Genomic DNA, 20964 nt, shown 5'->3' on the forward strand with positions numbered 1-20964 from the left:
GAACAGACAATGGATGGATGGATGGATGGACAATTTGACTGCTCTTTGTGCTGATTTTAGCAAATCCATTGACCCTGATAAAGATAAAAAATTGACTTAAGCCTGGCTCAGCTGTAGGATGAAAATAGTCAGGTGTAATTTGCTCTCTTTGAAGGGATGCAGCTGTTTAATTTATTTGTGTCAAAGCATAAATAATACCTGTTGAGCAGCGTTGGGGAGGTTAGCAGCATGTTAATGTAATTTTTCAGTAGGTCTCTATGTATTTTTGTCTAACAGTCTCATGGATAGAAATATATTCTGTAGAAAATTTACTAACCTCAGACCATTCAGTTGCTCTCAGTTCATTATCACAACAAATAGCCAATTTACACGCAAAGTTATTTTGGATCTATCACTGTTAGAACAATAAACTAAAAGTTAAAAAATAAATAAATAACACATTTCAGACTTTCTAAGGAGATTGAATTGATGTCTGTTAATTTTCCTGGACAACTTTCTAGCAATTTTTTGTTTACAATTTTTATACATCTGAGTTGAGTGTAATTTGACTGTGTAGTAAGGAGCTGCAATATACCGTACTTTCTGGACTATAAGGCGCACCTAAAAGCCTTGAATTTTATCAGAAAAATGACAGTGCACCTTATAATCCGGAGCGCCTTATATATTGTTCTGGAGTAAAACAGAACAATATATAAGAAATTAATATGGATTGATTCTGGTTGTGCTTACTGACCTCAAAGCGATTTTGGGTGGTTCGCGGTGCTCAGTCAAAACATTTTAGTTATGTTACATTATGGCTACAGCAGTCAGGAATGTTGTGGAGTAATACATACTGTGTTTTTGACTGACTGACTTATCTGTTTTGTTTAATGCATCTTATAGTCTGGTGTGCTTTATATGTTAATAAAAAGACCATTCATTATCAGTGCCCCTTAAAATCCAGTGCGCCTTATAGTGCGGAAAATACTGTAATGGCACTGAAAATAATTGAATAGAATGGGAGAAAAATGAGTTGAACTGGGCTGCATATGAAATGACATGAACTGGACTCAATAGTGTTTTTGCATAACTCAGCGTGATACCTGAGTTATCAAGCCCTACAGATACCTGAGTTATCAGGTATCACGCTGATAACTCTAGTCAAACTATATACAATTAATTGAACTGAACTGAATTAAGTAAAACTGCACAGACTCAAAATGAATTGACAGGAGTTTAATTGAATTTCATTCAGATGAATTACAGTGGACTCCTGCAGATTCACAGATTTTTCTGAGAAACAAATGTCGAAGTTATTTGTCGTAATGTACAAGTTAGCCATTCCAAGATATTTTTTTTCTTAAATAAAATTTTGCTGCTACGCAAAGTTCAAAGTTCTGAATTTGTATAGATTTGTCCCTGAATTGATGAAAAAGCCATCTGGATGCAATTAAATGTGAAATCTCCAGTTTAATCATCTCTTGAGTTTGAAAGTAACGTCACAAACTTATCAGCACAAATGGATCTTTGCGACAGGTTCCAAAAATTCTGGGAACGGCACTGGGATGACGTTGCTTAAGAGCCGTTCTACAAGACGCTGTCCTGCAAATCAGTCATATGGAAACAGCTGATGACAGTGGTGCCTTCTCAGTGATGTACGGCTGCCTGGCAGCATATGTCAACATGACACCTGTGATGTTTTCAAGGTCGACTGCAGATAGTGGAACTGACATTCCAATGTCTACAGACAAAGTGTTGTCTGAGGACCTACCTCTAAGTGTCTTCAGATAAATCAACAGGAAGCAGACCAAAATGCAGTCACCGATGAAGATGTAAGGGCAGTTTTCTTTTTATATTAAGCCCATAAAATGATAATGAAACAAGGTAACCAGCCTGTAACTTTAGCTGCACCTACTGTAGTTGCAATTAGATGGGTGGGAGGGCCATCTAGGAGGAACACTTTACAAGGAAAGGAACCCTTCCTTAGCTGATGGAAGGGACACCGTCAAGCCTCCATCAATGATGTACACAAACTTTGCTCCGTCAAGTGAAAACGCTCACTACTTATCGAAGAACAAAGCCATCATGCAGGAGGTGGTTCTCCTGCATTTTATACAGAGCATTTCTGCTCCTCAGTCTGGTTGGATGCATGGTGAAAAAAAACAAACCCTACCGAAGCAGAACAACAACATTAAAGAGAGCATTGTAGCAACAAATCAAGCTGCCACCCATGAGAGCATGAGTGTTGAAAGCCTGCTGCTCCGCAATCTGAGCCACATGAATTCACGAGGGGCTCAAGTGAAAGATTGCAAGAAGAGTTATAAAATTTTAGGGGACATGCACACAGCTACGAAAAAACAACAAAACAATAAACCATATACTCAGTGGTGTGTTTGTGTGGTCAGCAGTGTGTCGCTGCAGTCTATCAGCAGGCTACGGCAATTTTAACACATCTGTGGATATTTATAACACTTCAGCAGCTGGGAGAGCGGAACAGTACCCCTCCACACCCCGTCTCACATGCCAAACACACACACTTTCACAAATATCCTCACAGCGGAGCCATGGGACTCCTCTCTACGTCCCCAGAGCTCCAGGGCTCTGAGGAACAGAGAGTCCTGTCACATTGTGACCAACTCGTTGGCTTCAAGCTGTCTGAGCCCACAATACTGCACAAACAGACACACTCCCTACACGGTCTGCAGTAGTTCAGAATGATATGTTGCCATGGCGACGGGGAGTGATGTCACAGCGCCTACTAGAAAAGGGGCAGTGGGAATGTTTATTCTCAAAGACATTTATTCGCGCTGCTTTCAATGCCGTCGCTGTAAGAAAATGCAAATCGCCTGATATTTTCTTGTATTGCAGTTTCCTGCTGAAAGGCACCAGCCATCAGCCTCTACACTCTGAGGATTATACATACCGAGTCCCCCAGAGAACCTTGGCCAATTTACGGGGCCCTCCTGATTTAGGCCCACAAAAAGACACACGTGCAATATTTCCATCGCTGCAATGAGACACGTTTCACCGAGGAACTGAAACGGGATCACAGCGCACTGTCACCCGTGGGCAAGAAGAAATTCGCGTATGCGAACATGTGACGGCGGGGACATAAAAACCACGCAGACGCGCACTGCAAAAGCATCCGCACGGAGCGAATGTGCCCCGCAGGCATCACTGGCATTTGGAGGGCTTTGGCACAATGAGAGCACAGTAAAGACCAACAGCAGGCCCTCCGCCACACTCCGCATCTCAACGGACATTCTCACATGCAAAGACAGGGTGGTCACCAGGAGGAAGGATAAAAATGCAGATCTGAGATGAGGCGGGCATGAGCAGGGGAGGGGTTTGTTTGCTTTTCTGTGATGACGAGGTGAGAAATGGCAGCAGCTGATGGCCAGCATTTGTGCTGCCAAAATCTGTGGACAGACTACAGTAATTATTTGTCTAATCTAGGCAGAAGAGGCCAGGTGTAAAGATGGCAGCTCAGCGAATGCACCTCTCCTCCATATGCTGACGGTTACCCGCTGCTCCCTGCTGGCTGTTGTTTTACCGCTTGGACCCGAGGAAAGATGGCGGACGTTTAAAATGGAGAAAAGCACGTCAGCACTTAACACCCGGCTGCCTCCGCTGAGACGGTGTGTGAATAAAAATCAGGAAATGTATCAATATGAAATGAACATGTTGTTACTGCCGTGAGGATAATTTTTGTTCTTTTGATACTAAACTCACAAGTGAGTGAAGTCGATCAGTTTGGCTGCAGGGATGGTAGATGCAGATTTGGGGCCGTAAGCAGAGACGATGACTGAAGCATTTTAATGCAATGAGAAAAGAGAATAGATTTCCAACCTAATAAAGCTGTGTTAATTGGTCACAAGTAGTTGAACTGAATGAATTTTGTCAAACATACTTTATGTACATTTGTTTAACTTTACAACTTAAAAAAATTAACTTAATTTGATTACTTACCACCATTTAATGCAACATATTTAAGTTGGATCACCTGTTCTCTTTTCTTTCAGCTTTTGATCAGTTTTTTTGACTGTGACCCACAACTTGAGCCAAATGTTGATAGTGTTCTTAATTAATGTTCTTGTAATTAGATTATTCATACATACCCTACAAGATACTGTGTTGGCTAGATCTCCTCCAGTTTCAGATTTCTCATAATAAATAATTCATTAAAAATTGAGCAGAGGTCCTCTGAAATAGCCACAATGAAAAATGTAAATATCATTGTACATACAGTATTTATGCTGAACTCATTCTAGTTATTTATGAAATATTTAAGATTATTTTCATTGATAAGTTAGAAATTTAAACTTTAATAATTTAAAAACTATGTTTTAACGTAATTAAAAAATTTTATGTAATTTTTTTTAATTTAAATTAATTTGATCTGTGCACCTCAGATCAGAATTTTGTAGCTAATTTACAATCTCCAGTTGTTTTCTGTTTTCTTGCTTGAGCAGCCGCTCTGTCACACAATTGTAAATGTTAAAGTAAAAAAAAAATAATAATATGAATAGACTTGCTATTTCAAGATTCGCTTAGCATCTTATAATAAAAATTAGCAAGTTTAGCACCTGCAAGGAGCAGTCTCTGTTTGTGGGTTCCCTGGAGTAAATGAATGGAGATTCTTAAGTCAACAATAAAATGAAGGCTGACAATGTTTTCAGCAAGTTTCCACAACAAACTGAGGTTTAAAGATTTAAATAGGCCGAAGGCTTACTCCCTCCATTTAACCCTCTGATGCATGAATTATGATCCTTTGTGTCAGATTTTTTTTTCCATTTTTTAAAATTCTTTTCTTAAGGCATAAAAAAGGTAGGAAAATTTTTTTGTAAAAATAAATTTTTTTTTATTTTTTATTTTTATGTGATCAATTGTAATTTTCTCCAAATACAAAGTTGTTTTTTGAAAAATACATCAGTAGTATTGTTCCTTAGGGGTTATCTGATGTCACAATATTTTTTTTACTTGCAAGAGTCGTCTACAGTAGAAGGAGGGACCGGGTCGGTTCTCATGCTTTTTTGTCTGTCGGCCATATTGTATTTAACAAAAAATAATTTCTTGCATTTGCAGCTGATGGTCAGTAGTTGATGGTATATTTTATGATGCATTAGTGTCCACTTCAGTGGTCTGTGTGCATTTATAACATAAAAATCCACAGGAAGCACAAGAAAATGGCTTTTAGATAGCTGTCCACTGTAGTGACCACTATGCATGAAAGGGTTAAAAGTAGGCACCTGAATAAAGAGCCGACATGCCTCCATAGAAAATATAGTTGCATTTTAAATTTGCTTTGTACACTTTTTTTTGCTTCCTCTGTATTAATTGTTAAACACTTTCCATAATTTAAGCTGGAACCTGCTAGCTCTGAGTGTCCTTTCCTCTTTAGCAACTTCCACATTGAAGATGATTGTTGTCAGCCCTCAGATATCATCTGTTCACTGATAGTCACTGAAATCTGATTTTCATGTTTCCAACTGGCCAGTCGAGCCAAAAATAGGACGATTAAAACTTCAAATTGTGCTTACAGAGCTTTTGCTAAAAACCATTGTGAGATCTTTGGAGGTTGGGGTGAATTAACTGACTTTGCTCTCATCTCTAAGCATTTTTTTTGTTTGCTGTCTTTACCTACATATTTCTGAATAAATATTGATTTATAAAAAAGGACTTAGTTTTATGGTTGAGAAAATTTGGAAGAGTCACAACTTCAGTCTAAAGAGGAAAAAAATAAAGTGCATTTTGCACATAATATCTAAATCATGGTGTTCAAGCCAAACAGTCAAAATACATAATTAAAGCAAAATATAATTTGTTGAGTTATTCTTTATAGATTGATCATGTTTAATTTGCTGCAAAATATGCCAAGGTTTTGTACAAATGTGTTCTTGAGTCCAAATTTTTGGCCTCTAGTGTAACTGGTTATTCTTTTGTTGTCATGTCTTCTTGAATTGATTAAAGGAAGAAAAAAAAAAAAAAAACGCTGCCAGTTTGTCCTTGTAGAAAGATTCAAATTGACGTGTGAAAACTGTTGCCATGAAACCGATTACAGTAATTTTGGCCTAAATTCAGTTTTAAGATTTAAGCATTTCTTGCTGCAATTCACAGCCCATGGAGATGCTTCTACATCCTTATTATTCTGTTGCTGCACATGTGATTTCCTTCTTTTACGAGTGGGTGTTTAAGCACAATCCTAACACTGTGATAAAGATGTGCTCATTGGGGTAAAAAAGACAATTGGAGCTCTGAAATGGGTGCAGGATTTTACCTTCAATGAAACAGAAAATGGCCGCAAAATATTTTTTATAAGTATGTCTTGACTCTTTCTTTTTCTCCGATTGCATGTGATTTCATCACAGTTAAAAAAAAAAGAAAAAAACAAACAAACAAAAAAAACCCTCCAACTTGGCTTGATTCTTTTCCAGTTGCAGCATTGTTTGGACAGAATGACAGTGATTCAAAAATCATCAGGGAAGCACAACAGGGTTTCATCATTGCTGAGGAGATTATCGGCCCGTGAAAAGCTTGCTGTAAACTGTTTTTGGGGAGCAGCGCTACAAAATAGTCTTGGAGTCTACTGATAGCTTGGACTCACACAAAAACACATAAACACACAAATGCATGTTGCACAGCACTCTAGGAGCTGGCGCTGTTTGCCAGGTTTACTAATTAAACAAATTTACTTGGCCAGCAAGCTCGATGAGAAACCAGACGGCCTGATTCAACCTGCTGGAGTTGCTGCTTTTTAAACTGAGACACATAAATACCCTTACAAAAAAAAAATGTCCATTACTTAAAACTTTCACCACTTTCTCCTTTCAGCCCTACTTCTCTTTTTTATATTCCTCTCATCACAATTGTCAATAGTTGCTCGTAAACTCTAAGATTGTACTTAAAAGATTTTTATTTGTGTATTTGCTGTAGGGTGGTTCGGTGAGAAGTAAAAGAATGAGTAAAAAGTTCAGACAAGAGATGGTAATGATGCTGGTGTGAATGCTGAGAACGATGAAAATTGCACAAACGGCCTTGAAGTGTAAGTTGTCGATGTAAGTTTGATGTCGAGACGAATATTACGGAGAAAATAAGCCAACAAGAGCAAGAAGACGGTTTTTCTGTTGATTGTAATGACAGTTCTGCTCCTGCTGCTGATGGTACACTACATGTTTATGGGTAACTGTTGGGCAGAAACATCTTTTTATCAAAATTTCTTCAGGAATTTAATCCTTGACTTTTCACAACAGAAAGAATAATGTATTTTAAATAATGTATGTCAAATGCAAGAAGTACTGTCATTCTTTAAACTCAGTGTAATCAATGTGCAGCTGCAGTGTAGGATATTATTGTAAAAACTGAGATTTGTGTATACAAAGCGACTTTCACATTGTTGGCACCCCTGGTGAAGATGTGTAAAAGGTCTTGAAAACATATTTTTTCGCTAAGTAGCATAATTTTATAATGAAAGGTTTGTTTCAGTGAGTTTTAGACATTTTTAATTAACCTCCAACCAATCAGCGTTTTGTAGTAAGATACGCTTACGTTTTCATTCAGTCGTATTTTTTGTTTTGTCTTGTTTGGTTTATTTGTAGAGATGCAGCTTTAAATTATCTTATAAATTTTTCAGGCCAAATGTTTTTCTGTGACAATTTTCTGACTCCAGTTTCTTGATTATTTATTTTCCTCACTTGAATGATATGCTCTCTTTGTTTTCACTATTTTGAAGAGACAAGAGCTACTGTGTATGAAAATAATAAAACTGAAAAGCAGTTTTGAAAAGCAAGGATTACAACAAAAGATAAAAATCCTAACCCCACTGATCAACCGTGGCTGCACCAACCACTGAAATTTGTTGATTGCTAATATATTATGGCTAATGGTAAAAAGTCATTTTCTATTTACCGATGGCATGTGCACTTTGACAAATGTATCTGTTTTTGCCCCAGGAATCTGCTGCTGCATTCCTTACTTGACCAACAGATAGTAGTATTTGTGGCAGCTCACACACGTTGCTGAATGACACATTCAGCAAATGTTTCTCACCAGATTGCAGTTGGATTTTTTTCTTTCTTTTTTTTGTATGTTTATGTGTTCATTTCGCATCTTGTTACTGAATTCCCTTGAACATCAACAAGGGAAATGAGCTTTGGTATACAGCACAATGGTTGCATCGATTCCTTGTTTGTGAGCGCTGTCTCTTGGGTGAATTCTCTGCTGGACTAATTTGTCTAATCCTCATGGTTCACATATAATGCCGGTGTAAGAAGGAATGTCCACCTGGGACTTTTAGTTTGTAGTTTACAGCAATTTTCTGTAGAACTTCAACACCTGAACTTGTTTTGTTGAGGTTGGGGTTGTTGCTTATCATTGCATTGCTCATTGTTGGCCATTGCCTGATTACATTGATACTCATTGCTGCTGTTTATGGTGGTCTTACATCTCCTTTGTGCTATGACTGTCTGCTTCCTTCTGTCTGCCATTACTGTTGCTAATATCTCACGGTTCATCCATTCATGCTGTGCATCTCGCTGAGAGTGCATCATTCCAACTCGCTCCCTCCTCCCATATCTTTTCGCTGCCTTTCCCCTCCAAGTCAACCATTGCCTTTCACCCCGTCTGCTGACTTTCTAGAGCCCCATATCAGTCCCTCCTCTGTTTTTCTCTTTCTTAGTTCCTCCCAGCCTGACAGTCCCCCGGGGCAAGTCCCCCCTGGTGGCCCGTGAGGGTGACACAGTGGAGCTGGAGTGCCTTGTTTCAGGGAAGCCTAAGCCCATCATCTTGTGGTCACGAGCAGACAAGGAGGCGCCCATGCCCGACGGCAGCATGCAGATGGAGAGCTATGACGGCGTCCTGCGGATTGTGAACGTCTCCAGAGAGATGACGGGGTCATACCGCTGCCAGACCAGTCAGTACAACGGCTTCAACGTGAAGCCCCGGGAGGCTGTGGTGGAGCTGATCGTCCAATGTGAGTAAACAGGTTGAGGCTGTCATGCATGTAGCTAAAGTTAAATGTAAATGTATTGTGACCTGCTACTTGTAGCTATGTGAGAGGGTCTGCTTCTGCATAAGGTCCACCATTTGTTACTGTGATGTATTTGCTGTGTCCCGTGTAATTAATCCTTATGGGTTCTAGTCCTCTGTGTCTGTACATTCATGCATCCAAAATGCATCTGAAGGGTGTGAAATGATTCCCCTCTTTCCCACTTGTCAACCTTCGTCCGATCTTTCTTAGGAAACTCCACCTCTTGCTCTACGGAGAGGAATTTATCCACTGAAGAGAGCAGAACTAATATTAACAAATGCACAAAGCTGCAGATATGTCCTGACTTCTTAGACGTCTTTAGTTTTTAGTGTGTGTGATAATTTCTGAGAAGATCCGAGGAGTTCATGCCCTATCTCCGGGCCTCCCTCCGACTGCCGACCCACTGCTTATTGAGAAACTTCTTCCCCCTACTTTGATTGGTGACATTCAAGAATGGCTTAAGGGCTAATTACCAAGCAGCTAATTTATTCCCACTGGTATTCATTTTGTCCTCATTTGTGGACATTTGAAAGGAACATTTTGAGTGAGCAGCAGAGATTCAAAGTGCCTTTGTTCTCTGACAGCAATAGGGAGGTTTTTCTCTGGTGAAGAAAGACCGAAAGATGGCTAGGAAGAAAGTGAATGTGAGCCATGTACGGTTCTTACCCTTCTCTGGCAAGTGATTATAGCAACTGGAAAGACTTAGTCTCCAAGCTCGCATCATTTTCCTCATGGCCTACTTACAGAAGTTAATCCATACTTTCTCCTATATTGACTTGCACTTTTATTTTCTTCACCTAAACCAAACCAGTGTATTATGTAAGTTTTATATTAAATACATCAACCAAAATGCAACTAGACATGGAGCTAGTCATTTAGTCTGGCAAGATTATCTGAAGAAAAGTCTTTATGCGCCTGAACTCAAAAATGGTATTTTGCCAATGAGGCAAAAAACAGGCAAAAACCAAAAGAGAGCTTAATTATTTAAGCTGTTACTCAGTCATGGCTAAAATGTGAACTTGGTGAGGAAACTTAAGTCAACACTTAAAAAGAACAATAAAACTCTTGAATCTTTGGGAGCAGTATAATAATGCTGGAAGATAACTTTATTGGTTTAAATTTGAGCAACTTACAGACAGTTCAATTACAACTGGTGGTTGCAAAAAAAACAACATTAAAATATCTAAATTATCCTGAGGCTGACTTCTCTAGTTTGATTTTTAAAAAACGCCCTTTTAAGAACAAGAACCCATAAATGACTATAAGTAATATGCCCTTTTTTATTGCTAATGTTTCCACTTAAAGAAAAATGTCCGAAAAGATTTTACATATGAATAGTGAAGATTTGTGCCTTCTCATTGTGTCTGTTTTGATTCAAGATTAACTTCACGCTACCACTACAAATATTTTGATCGAAGGTTACCAAGAGAATCGAAAACCAGCTTCCGTTTTTGCCATAAAGGATTAGTATGTAATTCTCCCCTCATTGTTTCAATGGTTTTAAGCTACTCTATGCGAAGGCATCCACCTTTCAGCTGAACTGATGATGACATTTTATGGACATCTGTTTTTGTATCTCTATACTGACTATGATTATAGCCACTATAGAAGGCTATTGTTTTTAAACAAATGCAAAAAAACTACACTTATGTTAATAACATGGTATCATTTGTTTCGTCTTACAAAAAGAAAAATGGGTAATATATCACCTGCTTGACACTCTCATCAGAAACCAGTTTACAGGCACAGCATGTAGATCAGAGAGAAGCATGAACATGAACAATTCTCTGGATAATCTTTTTTTTTTTTTCAGCTCAAATGCAGACAAGAAACATCATAAAAAACTATATGTCCAGAAACTTTATAACTAAAATCGTTAATTCCACCGCAATTTTTATTTATTTATCTATTTTTTTACCTTTTTTCCATTTTTCCTACAAAAAACTGCATTGCATCTTAATCTGGATAGAAGGACATATTAAATGATATAATAATTAAGCATTGCAGAAATTTTTGTCATTACAAAAAGTTTGCTGACACAGCGTGCTTTGGTCTTTGTCTTAACAGATGATCCGTATTGGACATTCAGTTAAGACGATAAATCTGTCTGACTTTAACTAGCCAGTAAACATTAGTGTGAGCACTAAAAGTGAAAACCATTAAGTTTTGTAGGTGTTACTTTTTCCCTACAAATAATGCAGGGGAAGTTGGGAACAACCTCTTAAGGCTACTTTTTTTAAAAAGTAAGCACATTTTTTGTTGAGGTCTCGTAACTTATAACAACTCTCTGTGCGGAAGTTAATGGTGGCTTCTCCTTAATGTCCAGTGAGAATAAACCAGATCAGACTTGCTGTGTCCCTTTTCCTGTATTTTTAGCTTCTGCACGTACTGACACTGTCAGGGAGAAGGCAAAGACTCCCAAAGCTTCAGCTGAATAAAAGGAAAATTCACGTGTTTAATCTATTCCTTTTCTTGTTGAGATTTAAATTGGTATGTAGTTGCATCATTGTTTGATGAACACAGAGTTTACAGAACACACTGGGAAAAAAAAAAATCCCCTCTTCGTTTTAACTAAATTCATTCTGAGGCTCCAATTATTTCTTATTATCTGGTATTATTTTAATAAAGCCGCCTTCTTGTTCTGTAGTTTTTGATGCCGTGCAACACTTTCATCTGCTCTCCATCTTCAAAGCAAAACATAAAATGAAGAGACTTATTCTGGCCTCGCTTGTGATAAATCAATCATTCTGCCATGTTGCAGAGCTACACTTGTTTCTGTCTATTAGCTGGCATCAAAGCTCAATTTTTAAAAAGCACTTGAGCTGTTCTATTGCTTTGACATTCTTTTGTCCACTATTTTTACATCCACAAGTGTCATTGTCTACATTTACCAAATACAAACACCTTTGTTCATCTTTCTCAGATTGTGATCTTTTTTTCTTTCTATTAGCACAATAGTTGGTCCTTCTTGTGTTCTGAGCTGTGTGAATATCCCCCCCTCCCCACTTTCTCTTGGCCTGTCTTATGGTGTGTAAGCACAAGCCAATCCCTCTGAGATGCTTTTCTCAGCTGCATTTCCAGGTCCCAGCATGAGACGCCCGCCTTTGGTGGTGAGCCATGTGCAAAGCCGCGTTTAGTAACTTGATCAAGGCACCGAGGTACAGTCCTCTGAAGCAAAGAGCATTAGAGGCGTGAAGGAACGACTCTGGCAAGTCAACGGCTTTGATATGTAAAAACCTGCATCTGTTGGCTGGCAGCGGCGACGCCAGGAGGAGAGGTAGGGGGAAAGGAAGGCGCCTGCCTTTAGAGGCATCGCTCTAATAGAATTGCAAAAGCCAAATCCCAAGCTGTGACACCCTAATGTTCTTAGTCAAACTGACTTGGCATGTTCCAGGGGCTTGAAAGAGGGAGCGAATTCGCAGATAGAGAGCGGGGAAAGAGGTATAGAGAAGTCGTCTGTCCTAGATAGTGATGTCTGTCAGGGTGTGATCAACTTCTGCTTCAGCCGAGATGCAGAGAAATCTTTTAGCCAGACGTCCCTTTCTGTTCCCCTCCACATCCTTCATGACACCTGCCCGATTCAACCAAGCGACTGTCCCCTTGAGCAACTGCCTTGCCTCCTGACATGCATCAAGCAGACACACAGGGACACTGAGCTACTGTCTAGGAAAAAGTAATGAGCAGCAGTACAAGATTATTGTGTTTAATTAATTTTCCTTATTGCAACAAGAGGGGCTGCATCGCAGACCCCTGAGAGTCACTGTTCCTCTAACACATTAGCTTACCGCCAACCCAAGTTAGCAAATTAATCTTTTTCACTGCAGCTGGTCTCACTCAGAGTATTTAGATATACAATTTTACTTTTATTTTTCTTGTTTTGGTGGTAAGTAATTGCACCGATGAGCCACTGCAAGCAAACGGCCCAAGTGGTCAAGAATATGTTTGTATCCTGTAAACAGAAGCTTGCATTAGGCAGAGAAACAAATTCCTTACTTGGTCACTTGTACTAAAACTATTAGTTAATCACCAGACCTCTCTCCCAGTAATAATAACATTTACATTTCTTACTGTTAGTTTTAGGTTTCAGTTATGAAGTGCCACTCCGTTCTAAAAACAGTATAATAATAATGGTGCTCAGGTTCATTGTGAGCAACTACGGCGGCAAGGGAAAGAGAAGGACAACACGCTGATGCAGAGTTGTGTTTTCATGCATTATTCAACACAGGAACTCATTATAACACACTTGAATTAGGGTTATTGTTTTATATTCTGTATATATCTGGTGACTTCTTAATGAAGGTATTTCTTCCTCTATACTGAGCTGTTAGACTACAAAGGTTAATCTCTCACAAGAAAGGTTGTTGCTTCCATCTAAAAAACAAAAGTCCTTGGTTTTCTGTCTTCCACCCACATAGAATAAAGCTGCTCCGGCTCTATGAAAAACATAAGTTGGAGTGTTTTGGGGAATGATCTGTTGTTCTGACACACAATATACAGGGTCAAACCAATTTCACATAGGCCATGCAATGCCCAGGCTTTTAGTGCCTCCCTAATTTATTGGCACATTTGGTAAATCTGTTTAGAGCTTTATGAGTATACGCTTACCCAAAGAAATTGAGAAATCTCACCTTTATTTTGTATACATTAAGAATACATTACAGAGAACATATAAAGTCACCCAAAGTCACAGAACACCAAATGAAATACAGTGGGTAAAATAACTACTGAACACAACAACTTATTGTCAATAAACATGTTTCTAAAGCATTTCTAATTGCACTTAACTACCTCCTTGGCATCTCAGACAGGTTTAGCAAAGGTGAAGTCATTTCCATTCATTTGATTCAGGTATGTTGCTGCATTCAAAACTGTTGCACTCAAAGACTGCAGACCCCTCCTTAGACTATTAAAAAGTCAAAGAAATCAAAGAAATTTTTCCTCAAATGACATCGGGAAAAAATGCACTTACAGAAATGTATGAACTTTTTAAATATTTTAGTACATCCCATTCATTGCTCATCTGTTTCTTACCCATTTTTCCATACAAACTGTCTTCAAATCTTGATGTTGGTCATTTCTGTGCTGTCTGATTTTTTTTTTTGTTTTTGCCATAAATTGTCAATTGGATTTAGTTCAATTAGTAGCACTTCCACATTTTATTTTCTTCTGAAACAAATGAAGTGCTTTTTTGCCTTTTTATGTCAGTGCTTGCATTTCTACTGATCAGAAAGAAATAGTTTCAGGAAGAATCAGGATGAAGCATATGTCGCATGCGTTTATCAGTTTGTGTGCTTAAGGAAACTGTGAATATATTTTTGTCTGGCTTTTATGTCAGTTCATCACTTTCAGGCATCACAAAGAGACATACAAAAACAATGACAATCATTTCTGACTAACAATTAACTTTCTCATTTCCCACTATGGCTACTAATTTGAAATTATAATTTCACAAGTGATTGTAGATTATTGTTTAAAAAGTTAAAGGATGAGTACTTCATGCTCGCTACAGCATGTCCTGCCTGGAGCATCACTTTTGTAGCCATTCAAAACCAATTTAAAATATGCCTGCAAAGTCAGTAGCTTATATTATTTTTGCAAATCAAATTGCTATCATCCATATGTCACAAGTATTACAATATTGAAGAATTTCAGTATTGTGTTTATTTTTGATAGAATTTCTTAATTCTGTGTCCAGGGAGCATTTGGTTGTTTGCACTGGCTTTCTATTTCAGCCTTATTGTAAATGTAGGCTTTTATGTGCAATAAAAGAAAAGGAGCCACTGGGTCTATTTCAGTGGCAGTGAGTGAACTGCTCTTAGTGCTTTTATTCTTAATACCATAAAGTGAATATTGGTGCTAAAAGCTCATGTTGCGTTGAATGGCTATAGAATTTATTTGTAATATATATTTTTTTCTTTTAAATTTCTTCTCTTGCCACATCCATCCATAGAGTATTTTTTTTTAAATGTTTTTAGTTCTTTAGTGAGTTAATGTAAAACATATTCAAATCACCTTTAAAATGCAAGGAGTTTATTATGTAAACAACTGAGAATACATTTGTGCTATCAGGTTGCAAAAGGGGGTCATTGTATAAAATGTCAGTAATAATTAAGGTGTCAATAAGGGTAAAAAAAGAAAGAAAAACATTATTTAAATAGGCGTTATTGACAAATGCATTGGGTCATCACATAGAATGACTTAATGACGGTGTTCTCACTCACTTTCATAGCTTGAGGTGAATAAAATCCAACACTGAGGCATGCAGACTGCTTCTGCAAACATTTGTGAAAGAACGGGTGGCTCATGATGGTGTAATAAGTCCAGTTGTGAAATAGGTAAAGGATGAATACTTTATGCTTCCTACTTTATGCTGAATATTCCCGTCACATTTTTATGGCATAATAAAAACACGGAACTGGTTGAGAATGATAACAATTCAACAATAACCATGGTTCCATTACAAATTTTGTCAACATTCAAAATATTGTCAGTAGTCGAAAAACACAGATATTTCTGTTTATATGAAATATATAACAGATTTTCCACCAACCAAAGTAATTCACACGTATTGAGAAAAAAGCATGACAAATTTTGTCCATAAATAATGTATTGAATATGAGAAGAAATTGATTTGCAAAAAAAGAATGGAAAGCCAAAAAACAAAGTAAAATTGGTAATTATTTAGAAACCATTCTTGATCGAATCAATATCCACTTTATTATTAACTGATGGCCTTTAAAAACATTGCTCACTTATGTAATATGAAGATAAAAGCAAAGAACCCTCCACAAAAACGTACACTATTGCAAAACATGCAAATAGAAACGGTTGCAAGTGCTTTTCAAAACTTCTAAATATTCCAGTGTGCGATGTTGGAGCTGTAATCCAGAACGGGAAAGAACAGAACTTCACCATAAATCCCCTCATAAGATTTCTGACATTGCTCTTTTCCTCCCTTACAGTTCGGAACCTGTTCTGGTTCCAAACCGTGTTTTAAACCTGGTGTCAGAAAAAAAAAAGAGGTCCCACAGAACTGATGTTTCTGCATGAACTGTGATGTCACCAATGAGCCTGTCAGGTATCGATGAAATCATAAACTCTTACAATAAGCAGGCAGTTTTAATCTGAAACCTTCATTTGTTTCCTAGGAAGCTAAGATGAAAAGAGATTTCCTTTTCAGCTTCACAGTTTGTCCAAGCAGTCATCCTAATAACAAGAAAATGGCTTAGACAGAATAAAATAAAGGTTTTGAAAAGGCCTATTTGGAAACCAAACTAAATCTATTGGGGGCGGCCGACTGGTGGAGCGGCTAATTATTGTTTTATAGTGAAGATGTGGCATGCTGACTTACCTACTGATTGTTGTTATTTAATCAGCAGTGCTTCATAGTGTGAGAACCATGGTGTGCAATCTCAGTGACCATGTTATTATCCCTATTCATTTCCCCCTTCACGGATTTGTTTGTCTTTTAGCAGAATTTTACAGGATGTACATCCTATTAAGTGAAAAAAAAGTTTGGTTGTGAATTTTTTGATGGGTGCTTATTTTACAAAAAAATTGTCATTTCAACAGTAGTGTGTTTTCTCATTGGTTTGTGTTTTCAAACCAATGTTTACCTTCTTGCAGACTTCAAGTGACTCCTTAGCACAACCTGTTCCTGTAGGCTTATAAACTGGCTTGTGGAAAGGCAGGTGCATGCAGAAATGTTCCTAGCTTCCTGTATGTGTAAGAAACATTTGTATATTTCCCTAAAGTTCATTCATATCTCTTCAGGCAACTGTAGATGTCAGTCCATATGGGCCGTGGGAGAAAAGGCCTCTGTGCTCCCTAAATGTTGTTTTTCTCAACATTAGTGTCAAGCCATCCACCAGTGACTGATGACAGATTACATTTCAGGAGGCACTCAGGCTTTTCCCCAGCCTGTGGATTACAGCAAGTCTGAGCTCACAGTGGTTGCTACGCTAACCACTGCAAGCATTGCTCAGGGAATATCACTCAGGACCTTCCTGCTCCTTTCTTCATACGTTGCTTTGGCAGGTGCTTTACAAGAAATGCACCAGGGAGAGATGAGGCTTGTCCCCTTGTTTAAAGGATGTTTTCATTATATGAGAGATTTTTTATTATTATTATTTGTCTTTCTTTGGAAATTGGAATGTACTCATTGCAATTTGATCCAGTGCCATTCACGGAGGCTGTGGAGCTAGCTGTTATTCACCGCCGTCCTAACGAGTCCTACAATATTAATGTGATAAGTAGACGTCCAGGCACTCCTTTTGGCTTCAGAGACAAGCTTTTGGGTTGTGGTAAAAGCCGAGGCTGTGTTCTTATGAAAGAGGAGGAACTGATTGCTGTTTCACTTAGCAGAAATTTTAAAAAACTCTAACTCTCCACCTTTTGAATAGAATCAGGAGGTGAAAGAGTTTTTGTTGTTTTTGTCTTTTTTCTCAGTCCTAAACCTCAGAAGGTTTATGTTTACTTTTACTTTGACCCTCCACTGTTACGATTTATCATTTTCCCCATTTCGGCCAGTCATGATATGATCTAATGGTGTGTCATTAATCATAATGGCGCCTCAGTGAACTGTAGGATGTTGCGACTTGAAGGATAATTAGCATCGAGGGCAAAGATATAAAACCCCACTCTGTTCTGTTACTGCATGTCAGCGTGTTGTTTTGCATTCAGCATAATGCTCACAGCCCACGTACCCCCTGTGCACATTTCTGGCCTTGTGGATCTGTCCTTCTCTACTGCCAGGGGTGAGGTTAACTTATTTATGTGCAAATAAAAATAAAAAAAAAGGCAACTGTTGCTAAAACACGGCAAACGAAATCAACATAAAATTTCTTCCTTTTTTTCTTCCCTTAATTTCTGATTAGGCTTAGGGATAATGACGTTAATAGTGTTATCAAATTTAATGCTGTACATTTTCATACTTTGCTCACGGCTCCACATCCTATCAAGTTTGGAAGGCTCAGTAAACAGATTATATTACTGAGTGTGAATAATGTAGAAGATTATGTCGGAGATAACAGTTTCAATCAGGTAATCAGTGATCTGTAACAGATTACATTCTGAAAAAATAGCATCCCCAACCTTTTCTGAAGCTGGCGTCTCTCCTGCACTCTGTCAGAAATTATGCAAATCTGAGGCAATCAAGGGGTTTTGTGTCATTCTGTCGCATCTCCGCCGTGTTCATTCACCGTCGTTTTCCAAGCCCCGTCGTGACTTTTGTCAAGCTCCCACCCGAGCCAGTCAACGGTAAAAGATGCCTGAAATGGGGGAATTATTCATAACTGTTCCACTGCTTGCACACACAAACACCTAAACACAGTTAATCTACACGCGCACCATCATACGTATTGTCTCATGCAAACTAAATGGGCTGGAATGTATGCATCACACATGGCGAAACTTTCCCGAAACTCAGCCTGGGTCTCATCAAGGCCATTCAACTGGTTGAATAATTCACCAGCAGGTTTTCTGTGTGGGAAGAGGTGAAGGCTGTCAGATACTCAAATAAGTTATTAATTTTCCATTTTTAAAAGCTCGAGGTGCACTTCATCATCCTGTTACCCGTTTTCTGCGAAGCGAAACTGATTTCTATTTCAAACGTTCTTGGGGTTTTCGTGCAAATTGATTTCAACGCGGCCGTGCCGCTCCACCTGCAATTGTTTTCATTTTTCATCTGTTTCTGAAATGTATCGATTTACAGTGGAGATGGGCTAAAGTTTATTTACAAGGTGCTTAATGTTCCCCCACCTTTTTTCCCCCCCCGCCCCTGTTTCCTCAAAAGTGAATGTGCTTCGGCAGTTTGTCTTGCAAAAGTCTGTGCCAATTTCACTGCACTGCCTTACAACAGTATTCATAGTTCTTTAATTCTTCACAATTTTTCTTGTTTCAACATCAAACTTCAGTGTATTTTATGGGGATGTAATGTGATGAATTAAAAAATAAACAGTTTATTCCTTCAATTTCTTCACTTGTAAATATTTTTACATTATAACATCAACGTGGAAGTTTGTGTGAAATGACTCTGTGTCCTTGTCTATAAAACATTCTTGTCCCTGTTCATTCCAGCAATTGTACCAACTTGTTCTACCTCATCCATACCTTCCATTTATTCCTTTCTTTTTGTTTTTGTCCCTTTCAAAAATGATTGAGTTTTTTTCTTTTTCTCTCCTGCCATTCAGATCCTCCCACAGTGGAGCCTGTGCACATGGAGGTCCGTCAGGGCCTGGGGAGGCCGGTGGTGATGACCTGCAGGGTGCTGCGAGCTCACCCCTCTCGGGTGTTGCGGTACGAGTGGCGTCTCGCAAACAATCTGCTCAACGCCGGCGCGTTTGACACACACAAAGACGAGACCGAGCACAGGATCCGCAGCCTGAATCGTGAAGGTTTGGGGGAGTACACGTGCAACGTCATCAATGAGGCCGGAGCAGGCAAATGCACATTCAGCGTGACAGGTAAGGAGGCGATATTTTTTAAGATTTACTCTTTTTTTTTTTTTTTTTACATTTCTCACTGATTGAACCAACTGTTCTGTCTGTCCTTCAACTTTACACTTTTCTTCCTTTTATACTGATAGAGGCGAGTCTGTACACTTCTGACACATCAATTTTCTTTTCATGCTGGGCTAATTAAGCATTTTTAAAGTTCTCTATTGCACTGCAGAATGCTTCATTAGTTAGTCTGCTTTCCAGTCACTTTTTGTCATTCCCTGCTATTTGTGTGGTGATTTGAGTTTTGTATGCGTTTTCCAGTTTATTTTGTCCCTGTGTCGTCTTGTTTGCCCCCTGATTGTCCCCAGCTGTCTCTTGTTTCCCTGATTAGTCCTTGGTGTATTTAACCTCGCCTGTGTCCCCTGCTCCCTGCCGGGTCCTTGTCTATCGTTTTTGTCGTTCCTGTCCGAGTCACGTTCCAGTGTCTACCAGACTTTTATGTTCGTTGTATCACCGTTCACCTGTGCTTCCTGGTTTTTGTGATTTTCTGCATCATCATTAAACTCATTGGTGCACTTCAACCCTGCTTCTGACCACGTCCATCCTCAGCTTCTACACCCTAATTCATGGCAATTTGGCCAGTAGGTTCTCAACAGTTTCAGATAATTTACCTGTAAAGCCTGTTTGAGGGTCATGTCTACCCGTATGTCTTTTCTTTTCAGCATAGGGTTTCCAAAGAGGCTTAAAATAAAAAAAATCTTACAATGTTTTAACAGAAAAGGTTTTCTGTAGAAGTAGATAATTTTTTTCTATCAGATCAGCTTTGTGATAAAGATTGGAATATGTAAAAGCAAAGTATATGTTGTCTTTTGTGCAAAAACGATATCTATCCATACATGCATCCATTCAACTATCCATCAGTCCGGCTTTTCGTCCAGTCCATCCATCTATGTTAACATCCGTCAACCTGTCCATCACCCTCCCATGTTGCTGTCTGTCCATCGGCCTAGGCTCACCCATCAATTTGTTAATCTGCACAGCATTGTTATAGCAGTTTATCAGTCTGTCTGTCCAGCCTTACCTCTGTCCATCAGTCGCTAGATTTAGCCATCTGTCCATTCATCCAAAAAGTGGACATCCATACATTTTAACGTGGTGATTAAAATGGTCAGATCTGCTATCAACCTCTGCTCTCCTACCGTTTCCAATTTTTTAGTTGAGTATTTCATATTGCTAATCACTTCCTTCTATGCAGCTCTTCCTTCTAGCCTCATTGCTAGACCTGATCTGAGACTGTCTTTGCTGACCTGTAGGCCAACCTTTCTTTTGCCACTTCATGCTGGATCCAGTAAGCTCTAAAATTCATTTGTAGTTTTCCTCACAGTTTTCATGCCTGTCGACACAAATGCCATTGTGTTTCAAAAACTGGTCTATAGAGGAAAGAGAGTGTTTTTGTTATTCTTTCTCCTCTTCATTTAACAGCCAATTTGCTGTTTAAGAGATGTGGTTGTTCACTGCGGT

The 20964-nt window shown here is 38.7% G+C and overlaps 1 protein-coding gene across 4 annotated transcripts in view; it reads left to right on the forward strand.

Annotated features, from left to right (window-relative positions):
- Positions 1–20964, forward strand: part of LOC114158692 (MAM domain-containing glycosylphosphatidylinositol anchor protein 2) — a 201399-nt gene that overhangs the window by 126139 nt on the left and 54296 nt on the right. For 2 of the 4 annotated variants that reach the window (XM_028040436.1, XM_028040437.1), the window contains exons 9-10: positions 8627–8947; positions 19195–19467. In XM_028040436.1, coding sequence (XP_027896237.1) covers positions 8627–8947; positions 19195–19467 — 594 coding nt within the window. The remainder of the gene's footprint in view (positions 1–8626; positions 8948–19194; positions 19468–20964) is intronic. The other 2 variants (XM_028040438.1, XM_028040439.1) reach the window with 1 other exon arrangement.

This window comes from Xiphophorus couchianus, chromosome 15 (assembly GCF_001444195.1).
Source record: "Xiphophorus couchianus chromosome 15, X_couchianus-1.0, whole genome shotgun sequence".
NCBI lineage: Eukaryota > Metazoa > Chordata > Actinopteri > Cyprinodontiformes > Poeciliidae > Xiphophorus > Xiphophorus couchianus.